The sequence below is a fragment of the Elephas maximus genome, chromosome 24 (genome assembly GCF_024166365.1).
Source record: "Elephas maximus indicus isolate mEleMax1 chromosome 24, mEleMax1 primary haplotype, whole genome shotgun sequence".
Classification (NCBI taxonomy): Eukaryota; Metazoa; Chordata; class Mammalia; order Proboscidea; family Elephantidae; genus Elephas; species Elephas maximus.
In genome coordinates this window covers 33,942,860-33,957,725 of record NC_064842.1, presented here as the reverse complement: position 1 = coordinate 33,957,725, position 14,866 = coordinate 33,942,860, and the positions used below count along the sequence as shown (strand labels likewise).

General features: G+C 46.0%; 1 protein-coding gene across 3 annotated transcripts in view; it reads left to right on the top strand.

Moving 5' to 3' along the window:
• CAPN9 (calpain 9) overlaps nt 1-14,866 on the top strand; it is a 51,142-nt gene that overhangs the window by 18,241 nt on the left and 18,035 nt on the right. For 2 of the 3 annotated variants that reach the window (XM_049868654.1, XM_049868652.1), the window contains 8 exons: nt 346-514; nt 1,425-1,508; nt 3,330-3,415; nt 6,234-6,311; nt 9,947-10,107; nt 11,073-11,230; nt 11,398-11,606; nt 14,161-14,197. In XM_049868654.1, the coding sequence (XP_049724611.1) occupies nt 346-514; nt 1,425-1,508; nt 3,330-3,415; nt 6,234-6,311; nt 9,947-10,107; nt 11,073-11,230; nt 11,398-11,606; nt 14,161-14,197 (982 nt within the window). The remainder of the gene's footprint in view (nt 1-345; nt 515-1,424; nt 1,509-3,329; nt 3,416-6,233; nt 6,312-9,946; nt 10,108-11,072; nt 11,231-11,397; nt 11,607-14,160; nt 14,198-14,866) is intronic. The other variant, XM_049868653.1, reaches the window with a different exon arrangement.

Genomic DNA, 14,866 nt, shown 5'->3' with positions numbered 1-14,866 from the left:
ACAGCAGTCCTAGGAGGAAGAGTACATTGTTATCCCCATCTTAAAATAGGGAACTGAGGCATGCAGCAAGCAACTCAGCCCAAGGTCACATAGCTGTAATGGTGGAACTGGGGTTTGAACCAGAGCCTGTGCTCTTCACAACCACATCATACTGCCTCCCTCAGAGTTTCCTCAAGGCTCAATTCCTGCTTCTCATCTGCCATACCTCCCAGCCGGGTCACATCTGGTTCTGGTTTAAAACAGGGAAACATTCTGTATTCACTCTTTCCCTGATGACTGAGGGGCACCCCCTGGTGGTGTCTCTTGTTCTGCAGCAGTCTCCTTGCTTTCTTGCTGCCCTCACAGGCTCAATGGGAGCTATGAGGCTCTGAAGGGGGGAAGCGCCGTTGAGGCCATGGAAGATTTCACCGGGGGTGTAGCAGAGACTTTCGAAACTAAAGGGGCTCCAGAGAACTTCTATCTGATTCTAGAGAAGGCCTTGAAGAGGGGCTCTCTGGTGGGCTGCTCCATTGAGGTAAGTCTGTCATCACTCCCTCACTTGCCAAGCTCTACATTCTGGGCACTGTGCTAGAACCAGAGGTCTGAGAAGGTGCCCTGGCCACACAGAAGGAGGCGCACAACTCTGTGTGTGTGGTGGGGTGGAGTTATCAATGTTTATTTCTTTTAACCTCACCCACAACTGCCTGGTACGTATCCCTTCACATCTTTCTCCTTGCCCATACAAGCATGCACAAGCGCATAAATACATGTATAGGGGTGGGTTGGTTTATTTTCACTAAAATGGAATCATACTATGCACTTTTCTAAAACTTGTTTTTTTTTTCACTTAATATATAGTGTAAAAATATATCAGTAGATAGAAATGTGTCAGTATTATTTCTAATTTTTGTGCATACCCACATATACATATAATTGCAGCTCATCTGTTTTTTTTAAATCTATTCAAGTTTTCTACTTCTTCTTGGATTTATTTCAGGAATTTATTCTTTGCTAACAAAACATCCATTTCCTCTGCATTTTCAAAATGTGACATAGAGATGTGTGTAATATTATTATACACTTCCTATAATCTCTTCCATATATGGGACCGTTTCTTTTCTCTCGTGCTAGGTGATGCTGGTGGTCATATTGTTCTGGTTGAGGGCAAAAAGAAAAAGTCAGCTTTTTTTGGGGTTGGAACTGAGAATGAGGGTCTCCACAGCCTGGGGGGAGCGGGGCTTTCTGTATCTCCCTACTGATCACTTCAGGGCTTCCCATTTAGACATGTTCTGTGCTCTACACTCATGGCCCGCATGGGAGGAGCAGACCAAGGGGCTGCGGGAGTGGGTTGGGGCCAGGCACAGAGCGGACCTACCAGGGTAAACCCACCAAACACATACACTTGACTTAGACGATGTGTTCAATGTTGCTCTTTTCATATTTAGACCAGAAGCGCTGCAGAGTCAGAAGCCCGAACGCCTTTTGGTCTTATTAAAGGTCATGCCTACACTGTCACAGGGATTGACCAGGTAGGTGATGAGAACTCCTGTTGACAGGACCAGCTATGGGCACAATAACACTAGTCCTTCGTACCTATTTAATGCATCAGAGTGGAAACAGCATTGTCAGAGAACATCTTGTCTTAGGGAGGCAGGCTGGGATCCAAAACAACAAAACATCCAGCACCAAACTTTTGAGAGGCAGGGGAGCCTGGTCTTTTTTCTTTTCTTTTTCCCCCAACTCTACATGAGCCCCATTCTCTGCAGCTGTTATCCAGGCTGGAGCTAATCTCTGGGGGCACCTAGAGCCACACAGCACCAAAGAGAAGGGGGAGGAGGAGATGAAAGAGAAAAACTAGGGGCCAAGGGCTGCCTTCTCAGAAAAGTCAGCGAAGCCAGGGCCTGTCTGCCCCCTTCGTGCCTCTCACAGGCAAGTCACAAACCCGTGCGGCATTTGGCGAGGGTGCAGGCCCTTTGGTCTGCTGCTGCTGCCCATATATTGAGGAACGCACAACCAATGAGGGGGGAGTGCCGGATAAAGAAGGGAGGGCCTTGTCCTTCCCCCTCATTGGAGCTTATGAGCAAAGGGGTTTATGTTGAAGGTTGCAGTTCTTCCTCCCCTGACCATGCAAGCTTTGCTGACCGCTCTCTGGGGCATGCATGTGGTTTTCTCTAAGTAACAACAGAAGCTTTCCATCGTCTCTGTTCAATTGCTCTTACTTTCTCTTCACCTACAAGACACTTACCTTTTCTCAACATCTCAAATCCATGACACTCTTAAATGGTGAACTGCAAACCCCATCTGGGACTCTGGAGTGGTTATATGACCTGAACTATTTGTACAAATCAAAAATACAATTTAGGCCAAACTCATGAAGGATAAAGTGTTCTGACCAACTGAAAGTTCTGCTGTCTTTCTGCCAAAGCCTTTCTAAAATGTTTTGATCATCTTTCCTGCCCCAGGCCATAGCATTAAACACATGCTGGCCCTTTCCTGGCCAGGGCCCTGCATGTTTCAGGGTTTCTTTTTGAACAGCAATGACCACATATGACACCTGAACCAGTTGTTGTCGACTCCAACGCATGGCAATTCCACATGCAGCCGTAGGGTTTTCAGTGGTTGATTTTTCAGGAGCAGGTCCCGAGGGCTTCCTTCTGAGGAACCTCTGGGTGGACTTGAACCTCCAACCTGAGCGCATTAACCATTCCTACCACCCAGGGACCCCGTGAGACCTTTTGAAAGGGGAGAACGTTGGAATTAATCAAGCTGTAGAAACGATCTTGGCTTGTTGTTGTTTAAATCGCCAACATGTATTTAAATTCTGATCATTCATCTGTGAGCAGGATGCTAAAGGTGAAGAAAATTCGGGAATAGTGCCACAAACATTTTTGAAGGTATTTTTTACCATTCATGTGCTAGATGCTGAGATAAACAAGGCTTTGTCCCTGCCTCCAGGGAGATTCCAGTCTAGAGAAAAACCTCATTTGTTTGAAGATTCATGTGGGTTAAGTTCTCGTTAATTACAATTCAATACTATTTCCCAGAGCAGCATAAGCATCCTGGGTAATTAATATAAAATCATTTGTAATGCTCATAGTTGTGTTCAATAAGAATTAGAAGATTCCAAGGCCTGATTAAGAATTGATGAGTTTTTAAATGCCTTTTCTTTTGCCTCTGAGGGGATTAAGTGGGGTTATAGAGGCTGCAGGGTTTTATCCAAGAGACTCATGATAAAGCCAGTCCTGGCTGAAGCTTCCCCTCCGATGACCGCCCTGGGGAATGTGTGGGAGCGTAGCCCAGCCTCTGCTGCGGCCATTAGTTTACATCTCTCTGATGCCCTGCCCTTCCAGGTCCGCTTCCAAGGCAAAAACATCGAGCTCATCAGAGTCCGGAATCCTTGGGGCCAGGTCGAGTGGAACGGGGCATGGAGCGACAAGTCAGTACCCCTGCCCCATCTCTCCTGCTCCCTGGGCGTGGGGGCTGGGGCTGGCTGTGTGCAAACAGGTGAAGGAGGAGCAGTCTGTCTGCAGTTCTCCCCTGGCTCTTAGTCAGGTCTGTCCTGCCTCTGGGTGGGCCTTACTTCCCCCCTTTCAGCCCTCAGGGCCCCCCTTTCAGTCAAACTGGATTCTCAAGCAAGGCTCTTGTAAGCGCCCTTTAACTTTTCATATAGTTGTGTTTATGTCACATCCCATAGGGATATTTAATGGGTTACGCCTTATCTGTGATTGTGGAAGGTTTTGTCACCTATTAAATCGTGAGTAGCTCCGGTCAGCAGTATACGTGCGTTATGTGCGCGTGTGTGTACATGTGTGCGTGTGTGCACATGAGTGGGTATGTGTGTAAGCATGGGTGTGTTTGTGAGAGTGTGTTTGGGGTTGAGTAGGTGTGTGGCAATGAGTATTTTGGACGTGGGAATTCTTGAAACACTTGACGAGTAGGTCACAATAAGGTTCTCTCTGATGGTCACTGACAATTGGCCAGAGGCCCAGTAGCCCAGTAGAGAAATAGGGGAAGTGGAGCAGGAAATTTGTCCTATTACAGGGCCTTTACTTATGTGGCCCCCAATTATAAGAAAAGGTCTGCTTTTCCTGTGTGTCCCCTCCTGGTCTCTTGTTCCCAGGAAGAATGGACTTTTTCATCTCTACCTCTGTGTAGAAGGTGTGGTTCACCCTGTGACTAGGACCCTGGGGACATTTAGTGTGCCTGTGACAGCACCTACCCTGAGCTGTCTCTCCTCCACTCCTTCCTTCCTTGGGTAGGCTCTCTGCTGTCTTGGGCTCCCAGAAGTCCTTCCCTGCCCCACCCCTGGCTCATGAAGCTCTGGGGAGCCCGGAAGTCTAGAATGAGAGTCTAGGATGTAGTAAAACTGAGCTAGCATTGCCCTCTGTTCAGACAAAACAACCAGGTCACTCACCATGTGTTTGATAGGGCTTTATTAACCAGACTCCAGCACTGGGGTGGAGCCTGCTTGTCCTCCTTGTCCCTGCTCTTGTCCCATCACCTGTCTCCCACTGCCTGTTATCTGCCTGCTCAGAACCAAGGGCACTGACACGGAGACCAGCATCAAAGTAGAGAAAAGCTTGGCCAAAATTAAGGAGGCTGCTTCATACACTAATAAGACTTGTAGTGTTCCCCTGTTTAAACAAAGCAATATATACAAGAAAAAGGATTGTGTTTTCCTTCTCCTGGGTAATACACAGAGGGAGAAATAAAGAAAGTGCATTTTTACGGGAAGCAAGCTCGTCTTCCCCTCACACTCAGCACCTGGGAGTGGTGAGAGCAGGTCCCCATGCTGACTCCTCACCCTGGCCATACTGCCTGGGCCGTGAGAACAGTTAGGGACACTGCTTGGCCTCCTGGGTGGAGGGTCTTCATGTGAGCCACTTAGAAAATCAGGGCTTTTAATTTTACTCTTCCCACTCTGGCACCAGTGACCTGGAGGTATGTCCTCCTGAGTCCTTTGCCTGAACCTCCTGTTCCTTCTCTCGGGTTAATTTGGGATCTATAGGATGTAGAAGTAGCACCTCAATTATAACATGATAGTAAACCGTACCAGCTGCTGTCGAGTCCTTTCCGACTCATGGTGACCCCATATGTGTCAGAGTAGAAATGTGCTCCGTGGGGTTTTCCAGTGAATGATTTTTCAGAAGTAGGTCACCAGGCCATTCTTCTGAGGCACCTTTGGGAGGATTCAAACCTCCAACCTTTCAGTTAATAGTCGAATGCTTAACCATTTGCACCACCCAGGGACTCTATAACATGATAGTAGTGATTACTTAATTTGAACTCTGTGGGCATCTGTGGGGTAGTAGAGAACCCAGTGAAGTTGGAGTCCAAACTGCCGAGCTTGAGGGACAACTGATGGCCCCTCACTAGCTTTTCCCTATGAGCATGTTACCTCATTTGCCTGAGTGTCCTCATCTGTAGAGTGAGCATGTCACCTGGCCTGTTTGGATATCCTTGTCTGTGGAGTAGACATATTGCCTGGCTTGTCTTGAGTGTCCTCATCTGTGGAGTGGGCATGTCACCTGGTTTGTCTGGATGTCCTTGTCTGTGGAGTGGACATGTCACCTAGCCTGTCTGACTGTCTTTGTCTGGGCTGTCTTTGTCTGGGCTGTCTTTGTCTGTCCAGTGGGCATATCTTCTGGTCTGTCTGAGTGTCCTCATCTGTACAGTGGACATGTCACCTCATCTGTCTGAATGTCCCCAACTGTGGAGTGGGCACATCTGCTTCATAGAACTGTGAACTGAGTTCATAATTAAGTCACACACGTAAAGCTACTTTGTACCTAAAATGCAGAGCATGGGCAAATCTAAGGTATTATGACCACTTTTCAAAGTGGCAGCTTATAAACTAAGAAGTCGCTTGGTTTGCCCCCAATCAAAGAGCAAGTTGGTAACAAAGAACCAAAGTCAGCCAACTGACGGCTTCCAGTGGTGCTCTTTCTACTACTCTGCTGATGTTCCACACTCGTGGTGACGTTGTGTGTGGGAGGTCCAAACAGTTCTCTGAGGTTTTTCCTCAGCACTGAATAGCTGACTCGGAGATGGGCTTTCTGACCAGCCCTTGTACTTGAGTACTAGGGGCCAACTAGTCTGTACATGCCTTGCACATTCCAGAGAATAGTCACTGAGCAGACTGTTTTGTACAGAACAAACACATGCCTTGGACTCCGGGTGAGGGGCTCCACCCAGGGTTGTTTGGGATACTGTTTACGATCCTCTCCCTAAATGCTGACTTTGTTCACTTGCAGTTCTCCTGAGTGGCAATCTGTTGGCCCGGCTGAGCAGAAGCACCTCAGTCACACTGCTCTCGATGATGGAGAATTCTGGTACCGTGCTTGTCTCTCTTTTCAACTTTAATGTGCCCCGCGGACTTTTTTTTTTTTAGATCAAACACATCTGTCTCAAGCCCCTTATATCCTCCCAGGTTGGCAGGAAATTTAACTTCAGTCATGCCTTGAGGGGACTCACCCCGTCTCTGTGTTTGTATGAGTCCCAAGAGAATTAGTGTAAGCCAGAAAAGAGTGGGTGTGGAGAAGAACCTCTGGTCCCAGCACAGCAGCTCACCTCTGAGCTATTCGTCTCCAAGTGACTTTGAGAACACGTAGCTCTGCTGCTCACTGTGTCTACTCCCTCCATGCCCAACTGGATGACAGGGACCTTTGCAGGTGCTACCTTGAGAGCATCTAAATTAATCAGGGCTTCAAACTGGTTTGTTTGTTCCAAACCCTGCTGAAAATTTGCATTTCTAACAAGTTCCCTGCTGAGAATTTGCATTTCCACCCCAGAAATACTGACTCAGAATCTGCATTGTCACAAGATCCCCAAGTGATTCTTACGTATAACTTCCTAGGAACTTGTTAGAAATGCAAATTCTAAGGGAGGGGGTGGTGGTTCTAACCTGAACAAACCGATTCAAAGCCCTGAAAAGAATGGAACTAAATGGGGAAGAAACATTTCTATTCTGGTCTTTCCATGGGGCTGAATCTCTTCGTTTAGCTGAAGATTCTTAGTGGGCCCTTGTCTCTGGAAGCTTTTTTTTCTATCTTATTTCTTACAATTTGGAGTCCAGAGGCAGTTGCCTCTTCCAGCCCTGCAAGACCACAAATTTCTGGTTTCTAGTTCAATTTCCTTTCAAGCTCCCAAAGCAGTCAATCCTTGCTTGAGTTCATCTCTTTCTTGTAACACTTTGTTAAAGACAACAAGTAAAAACTAGTACACACTAATATTCTAGGTGTTTTTTACTTTTCCCCTCGAGTACAACCTTAGTAGGCATTTGTTCTATCTTCCAAATTTGTACAGTAAAAATTACCCAATATTTTGTCACTGCATAACATAATGTAGATATCTCTTTTTCAGCTTCACTATTTTTTTTGTGGCTTCTGCTCAACTGCTAAGCTGATTTCACATATTTTAGAAATCTATTATGGAAGCTCTGTACTCCAAGGTACCAATGACTTAGGGTAATGCTAGCTGCTATAAGTAATAGACCCAAAATGTACAAAGGCTCAAACACAGTAAAGTTTGTTTCTTACTGGCTGTAAGAGTCCAAGGAAGATGTTCCTATTCTGTGTGGGTCTCTCTGTGCAGCGATTCAGGGGACCCAAGCTCCTTCCACTCTGTGGCTCCATTGTCCCCTAGGGTCACATGGTCATCTGCATATAGCTGGCAGAAGGCAAAAAAAAAAAAAAGGAAAGATTGGAGAAGACACCCTACTTCCTGAAAGACTTGACCCAGAAGTAACACACATCACTGCTTACATCCATGGGGCACAGCTAGTCACATGGCCACCCTTAGATGAAAACTGGGATGTAATCGCTGGCCCCATTCTAGTGAATGGATCCTAGTGGCCCACTAGCCATCTCTGCCTCAGGAACCATGAGGGCCTAAGTCCCAAGACACTTATAGAAACCATGCAGGGTACTTGAGAGATTCACCAACTGTTTAATTGGAAATTAGAGACAAATTTACCTTGAACTTTGAGTACGGTGAGGCTTCAGGTGACATCTAGATTCACACTTACAGGAATTGGAAAGCTGAGCCTCAGGAATTGCTATCATCATAGGAGTTGTGGAATATGAGCCTGAGGAAGAGCAAAGGATCGAGTGGCCATCTGAGGTCAGGCTAGTGGAAGGTCTGGCAAAGGGAGGAATAGAACAGAGGAAACGAGGAAATCCACAGAGTGGGACACCCAGCCAAGGAGGGGGCCCTTTTGGGTGATTCATAGCCCTGCCCACAGACACTTACCTGCTGCTTTGAAAGGAGCTATACCTCACACCTGGATCTGAGACTGCTCAAGCAAGGCACCATGGGAAGCTCATCAGCACTCTCTGACTCCAGCCTCTCCTTCAAGGATCTGATGGATAAGCCCTTTCCAGTCAGTCTCCTTCCAGTTTCAGCTTCCTGTGATTCAGTTTCCTGGAATTCTCTCTTTCCCTTGATTTATGAAAGTTCCCTTTTTCTATTAAATCATTCACATTAACATACAAATGCTATGATTTCTCCCAATCTCAAAGGAAAAATCCTTTCTTGGCCACTTCAGCCACCAATCCATTTCTGTGCTCTCCTCTACAGCAAAACTTGCCAACACCTTTTCTCCTTGCTCTCTCCAACACTAAGGCTTTTCCCCATATTCCACTGAGACTGCTTTTGCTAGTGTCACCCCTGACATTCACTTTGCTAAAGTTTCTCATCTTGGTCTGTCCACAGCATTTGACATGGTTGACACTGTGTTCCCTGGGCCCTAGGGGATCTTACACTCTCACGGTTCCCATCCTATATGAGGATTCCTTCTTAATGTCTTTTCCTGGGTCTTCCTCATCCCCTTAACTTTTTAACTTTGAAGTTTTGTGGACCTCAGTCCTTGGACCTCCCCTTCTCACCACCTACACTCACTCTTTAGGTAAGCTCATCCAGTCTCGTGGCTTTAAATACTGTTTTTACACAGATAACTTCCAGGTTTATACCTTCAGCTCTTTTCCCCGGAATTCCAAATTCATATATTCTAGTACCTACTCAGCATCCCCTCCTGAATATCTAATTGACATCTCAACCTAGCATGCCCAAAACTGAACTCTTGAGCAGCTTTCCCAAACTGCTCCACCCACAGCCTTCCTCATCGCTATCCTTCCGTTTGTTCAAACCAAACATCTTGGAATCATCCTTGATTCCTTCCATTCTTTCCTCCCCCACATCCAATCTGTCATCAAATCCTATGGGATATAACTTCAGAATATGTCTAAAATCTGACCGCTCTCTCCCTCTCCCCTGATAACAGCCTGACGTGAGCCACACTCATCTCTCACCTGAACTACTGCAGGAACTTCAAAGCTGGTCTCTCTGCTTCTACCTTTGCCCCACAAAGTCTATTCTCAACACCGTAGACAGATGGATCATGTTACTTCTCTTTCCCACGTTTTGGTGGCTCTCCATCTTCTCCAAGTCAAAGCCAAAAATCTTGCAGATGACCTCCATGACCCTACGTGACCTGAGCCACCGTTGCCTTTGAATCATATCTTTTACTGATCATATCACTGGCCTGCGTGTGGTTCCTTGAGCACATCACACGCACAGCATATCAGTCTCAAGACCTTACTGCCCACCTGGCTGGAGCCGTCTTCCGCCAGATAGCTGTTTGCCTAGTCCTTTGTGCTTTAGGTCTCCACAAAACTCACCCTATTGGAAAACCTTTCCCTTGCCTCCTATGTAAAATAGCATCCCACCCCTACCTTCCATCTTTTTGTCCTGCTTTATTTTTCTCTGTAGCACTGATCATATACAGTCAACTTCTATTTTTACTTTTGTGTGTGTGTGTGTGTGTGTATTTTCTGTGTCCCCACACTGGAATGTAAGCTCCATGAGGGCAGGAGCAGACACTCGATAAATATCTGCTGGATGATTAAATGAACAAATCATGTCATCACCGTCACCCTCCCATATGTTGTTCCACTCCGCTTTGTTGCAGGATGGCATTTAAGGATTTCAAGGCCCATTTTGATAAAGTGGAGATTTGCAACCTCACTCCTGATGCCCTAGAGGATGATACAATCCACAAATGGGAAGTGACGATCCATCAAGGAAGCTGGGTTCGGGGTGCCACTGCTGGGGGCTGCCGCAATTTCCTGGGTTGGTATTCTGCTCTCCCTGTCTCTGCCATTCACAACTGTCCAGTCCAACCAGGGACGTCAAAGGGATTGCAATACAGTAGAACTGGGACCAGGACCATAGAGAAAGCCAGAACTATGGAATGAGAGAGTATGATTTCAGGGATGACTGGGAAAAGTGGAGATATAATAGGAAGTCAGATGAGAATTGCTTAGGAAAACTTCCTGTTTTATCACTTGGGTTATTTACCATTATAAGTAGTAGAAACTATAACTCATACCAGTTTATCAATAAAGAGGATTTGTTGGACTACATAATTGAAAAGTTCAGAGGAGAAGTAGGTGGGCTTTAAGCACAGTTCTATCAGGTCTCTGGCTCCATTTGTTTGTAATTCTGTGGTCTGCTCTCTTTCCAGTGTTGTTTCCTCAGGGTGGCTTTCTTTATAATCACAGAAGGGCTGCCAGCAGCATCCAGGGCTACCTGATCCCTCATTCCCATGCACAGAGATCATCAAAGTCTTCAACTTCCCTCTAATTAGAAATTTCTTGAAACAATATGGCCCTGGGGAATGATATGGGCTGACTGGCTTTGTTCCAATTCTCTGTGCCAAGGAGGGTTAGCACAGACCAATCAGAGTTCACCCCTGGAGGTGCAAGTGAGGTCAACCCTACTCAGATTGTATAATCATTAAACAGTGGGATGGATTGGATGCTGAGGGGACAAGTACAAGCCCACTACACTCTCATTTGAAATGCCAAGTGGAAGAAACTAGGATGTAGCAAACTTTAGCAGACTAGATCCAAAAGAATGTCTTTAAAAAAGCTGCATAGGAAATGGTCTAAAGAGAAGACAGAGGGAAAGTAAAGGCAAAACAGATTGCATTCTCACAGAAAAAAAGAGATTTTCTCAAGTTTGGGAGGAGGTAGTGATTGTATGTGTGTGAGAAAGAGATTGTCCTTCATGAATTCATATCTTTCAAATGGCAGATACCTTCTGGACCAATCCGCAGATAAAGTTGTCTCTGACTGAGAGAGATGAAGGGCAGGAGGAGTGCACTTTCCTGGTAGCCCTGATGCAGAAAGATCGAAGGAAACTCAAGAGATTTGGAGCCAATGTGCTCACCATAGGCTACGCCATTTACCAAGTATGTAGGAGCCAAACCGCTCTTCACAATCCACCATCCAAGTTTAAATTCTCCATTCCTCTTCTGCCACACTCCTGAGTCTCAATGGCTAGTCCCCAAACTATGTCCAAAAGCCAAGACCAGTGACCCTTCCTAGGGTGAACCACCCTCTTGCTTTTTTACTGCAGAGTCCTGGCAAAGACGAACATCTGAACAAAGACTTCTTCAAGTACCATGCCTCACAGGCCAGAAGCAAAACATTCATCAACCTGAGAGAAGTCTCTGACAGATTCCAGCTGCCCCCGGGGGAGTACATCCTGATTCCCAGCACTTTTGAACCACACCAGGAAGCTGATTTCTGCCTGAGAATCTTTTCAGAGAAGAAAGCCATTACTCAGTGAGTACTAGGTTTGGGAACCCCTTTTCATGTAGTCGTTCATTCACAGAGAAGCCACCAAGGTGTGGGCACTGTGTCCCTCTTCTTTCCTTGTCCACTGTCTAGCTGCACAGCAAGCCCGGATGGTTTCTTCACCCATTTGCAAAGTGGTATACATTTCCACGTTGGCTCTGCCTCTCCCTCTCCTTCCCTCCCTCCATCCTTCCCAGAATCATGCTTACTGGGTGCTCAGGTGGAGCACTTTGTTTTTCAGGCCCTATTACCATGAAGTTTCCTGGGTGGGAGCCATATTTAGGGTTGTTAGACTTATTTCCGTGCACAGTGAAGGGGGTGGGTATTGCAGGTTTCAAGGGTTGCATGCTCTTTCAGCTCCAGGCTAAACAAATGTGGACAGATCTGCCTGCCATTTTGCCTATACAACTTTCTGCCATCTCTCCGTCACAGTGCCTTTGCAAAATTATTTTGTATCAGTTCCTTCTATGGAAATGATTTCCCATTACTGCCTAGCCACCGTTGGTTGCTCTGTGACAGAGAAAAAAATGGTCAAGATACAGGAGTCCCTTTATGTTTTCAATGGAGACATTCTAGGAATCCCAGAGAATGGCAAAATCTATGCATGCTGCATGTAAGCTAGATACGTCCCCAGTGAAGGACCATTAACAAGTTGCGAATACATTGTCTGCTATAGTTTCTGCCTTTTATTTTGTGGGTAGAATTGGATTGGTGGTGTCCACTGAGAATGCTTCAAATTACAATCTGGTTGGATTTCACAGGATGATCAAAAAGGCATGGTTCTTTCTTTAGTACTAAATCAAAGGAGTAAAGCCTTTAATTTTTTCAAACTCTACTGGAGAATTTTCCCCCAGCCTTCCCACAGATACTAGTACAAGCTGAGGACGAGTTTCTCAGAAAAGCATGAATTGCACACAAAAACACCATACAAGAGCCACGTGGTTTGCCATCTCTTGTGAGTGGCAAGAGCAAAAAGCTGGTCTATACCTATCCTATGCATCATAGTGTCCATCGTCTTAGTGGGATGAGGTCAGAGCCCCTGGCCTGTATAGGTGGCTTGTACATGGCAAAGCTGACTCCATACCCTGACTGAGAGCCTTTAGTCTGCTCAGATATTAAGCATAAGAATCAGCTCTATAACTCAGGAACAGAAGATCCATCCACACCGAGCTGCCTCTATTGGTTTGGTTTTCATGAGAGGGCCCCAAACAAAAGAAAATTCTGAAACAGTTATGCTTTGTGGCTCAGTGGATGAGAAGGAAAAGGCAGACTATCCTGGTTCAGTCTCATCATTGCTATTTACAGTCAAGTCAGCTCTGACGCATGGCCATCCCATGTACAACAGAATGAAATGTTGCCCGGTCCAGCATTATCTTCGTGATCGTTGGTATGCTGGAGTCCATTGTTGCTGCCACTGTGTATTTTGAATGCCTTCCAGCCTAGGGGGCTGGCTCATCTTCCAGCACTGTATCAGACTACGTTCCTTTGTGATCCACAGGGTTTCCGTTGGTTAATTTTCAGAAGTAGATCTCCAGGCCTTTCTTCCTAGTCTGTCTTAGTCTGGAAGCTCTGCTGAAACCTGTCCATCATGGGTGAGCCTGAAATACTGGTAGCATAGCTTCCAGCATTACAGCAACATGCAAGCCACCACAGTATGACAAACTGACAGATGGGTGGCGGGACTCGATCTTAATGCTCATGTATTTATATTCCCTTTGAGTTTTTATTAGTTTTTCTCTGGGAGGGCTTTAGGTTTTAATCTATAAGACTGCATTCTTCTGAATGTTTTTTGCTTTGACCAAAGCTGAAGACTGCTCCTCCTGTCATCTTACTGCCACCTCAGTATAGGTTCCCTTACATATGTGGGCAGCAAAATAAACAGTATTTTTCTTCTTTGCCCCAAACCTAAGTGTACAAACACAAATCCCCAGTGGAGTAAGGAATTCACATCTATGGGAAGCCTTGAGGGGGTACACGTTGCAGCTTTCAGGGGTAGTTTTTGGTTTTTTACTTTTATTTATTTAGTTTTTTTTTTGTTGTTGTTCTGACTCACCTCGCTCTGTAACCTTTTAAAATCCCCCCATGAATGACTAACCCTTAGTAGGCTGAATGGTCTCCAAGTACTGTGTACCTGCTTTAGGGTTGCAGAGCTTATGGGAGTAAGTATGCATGTAATGAAACTGTGCTGCTCATGGGTCCTCGGTGGCTCTGCAATTCCACAAAGCACATCACAAATTCCCCTTGTTAACGTTCATCAGAGACTAGGGAGTGACTGCTGGCTTACCTTCTTTTCTCCTGGAAGTCCAGAATTTGTAAATCCTCCTTGGGTGAAGGCCACACAGGCCACCCTCTTGGTGCCTTCTGTGCGGGATCTGAGCAAGGGTCAATGGTGGGATCTACAGGCCCTTTGAAATGCAGATGTCACTGAAGGAGAAGGCATCAGTGGGGCAGAAACTCCCAGTACACCTAGGCCCTTGGGCTCTGCAGACTCCAGTTAGAAAGTTAGCCCACAATTGAGTCTGTGTGTTTTCTGCCCCCACAGGGATATGGATGAACGCGTAGACATTGAACTTCCTAAGGTGAGTCTCCTGGAGTTGCTTTCAGAGATGGGATTCAGCAGAGAGTCCTGGAAGCCTTCCTTTTAACCAACCAACCAAAACCCAAACCCATTGCTGTTGAGTCGAGTCCGACTTGTAGCCAGTATCATTTGAAACTCTGAAGTTCGGGGAGTGGCTGTTTGCTCTCAGGTAAATCTGTGATTCCAACCTCCTGGAGAACAAGACTTGTGCCCTTAAGCCTCATGTCCCGCAGGGCCCAGCATGGGAACGAGGCAGGTGCTTAGTATAAAGTTGTTTGGCGTGATCTTTCTCTGTGCTACCAACTCCTTCCATTTCTGCTGCTTCCAAAGGGAATGAAATATTTACAAAACATATTTAAGAAAAATGATAGATTAAAAAAAAAAAAACAGGAGAGGCAGGTAGATTCTTTTCTGTGGATTCAGAGGAAAACATTACTCCTCCTATACTGTGTATGTGTGTGTGTGTGTGAGATTTTATATGGTTAAAAGGGCTGTAAGACTTTGAAGAGCTGCTAGGTGTAGCAGGAATAGCCTTACTGCTTCAAGATCAGCAGCGATGGAGTTTTAGGAGGGCACTTGTGCCTCCTTGCTGCCCTCTCGGGGTTGCAGTTTATTTATGGGCCAAAAGAAACAAACAAGCATTTCCTGAGCTTTCTCCATGTACGAAACC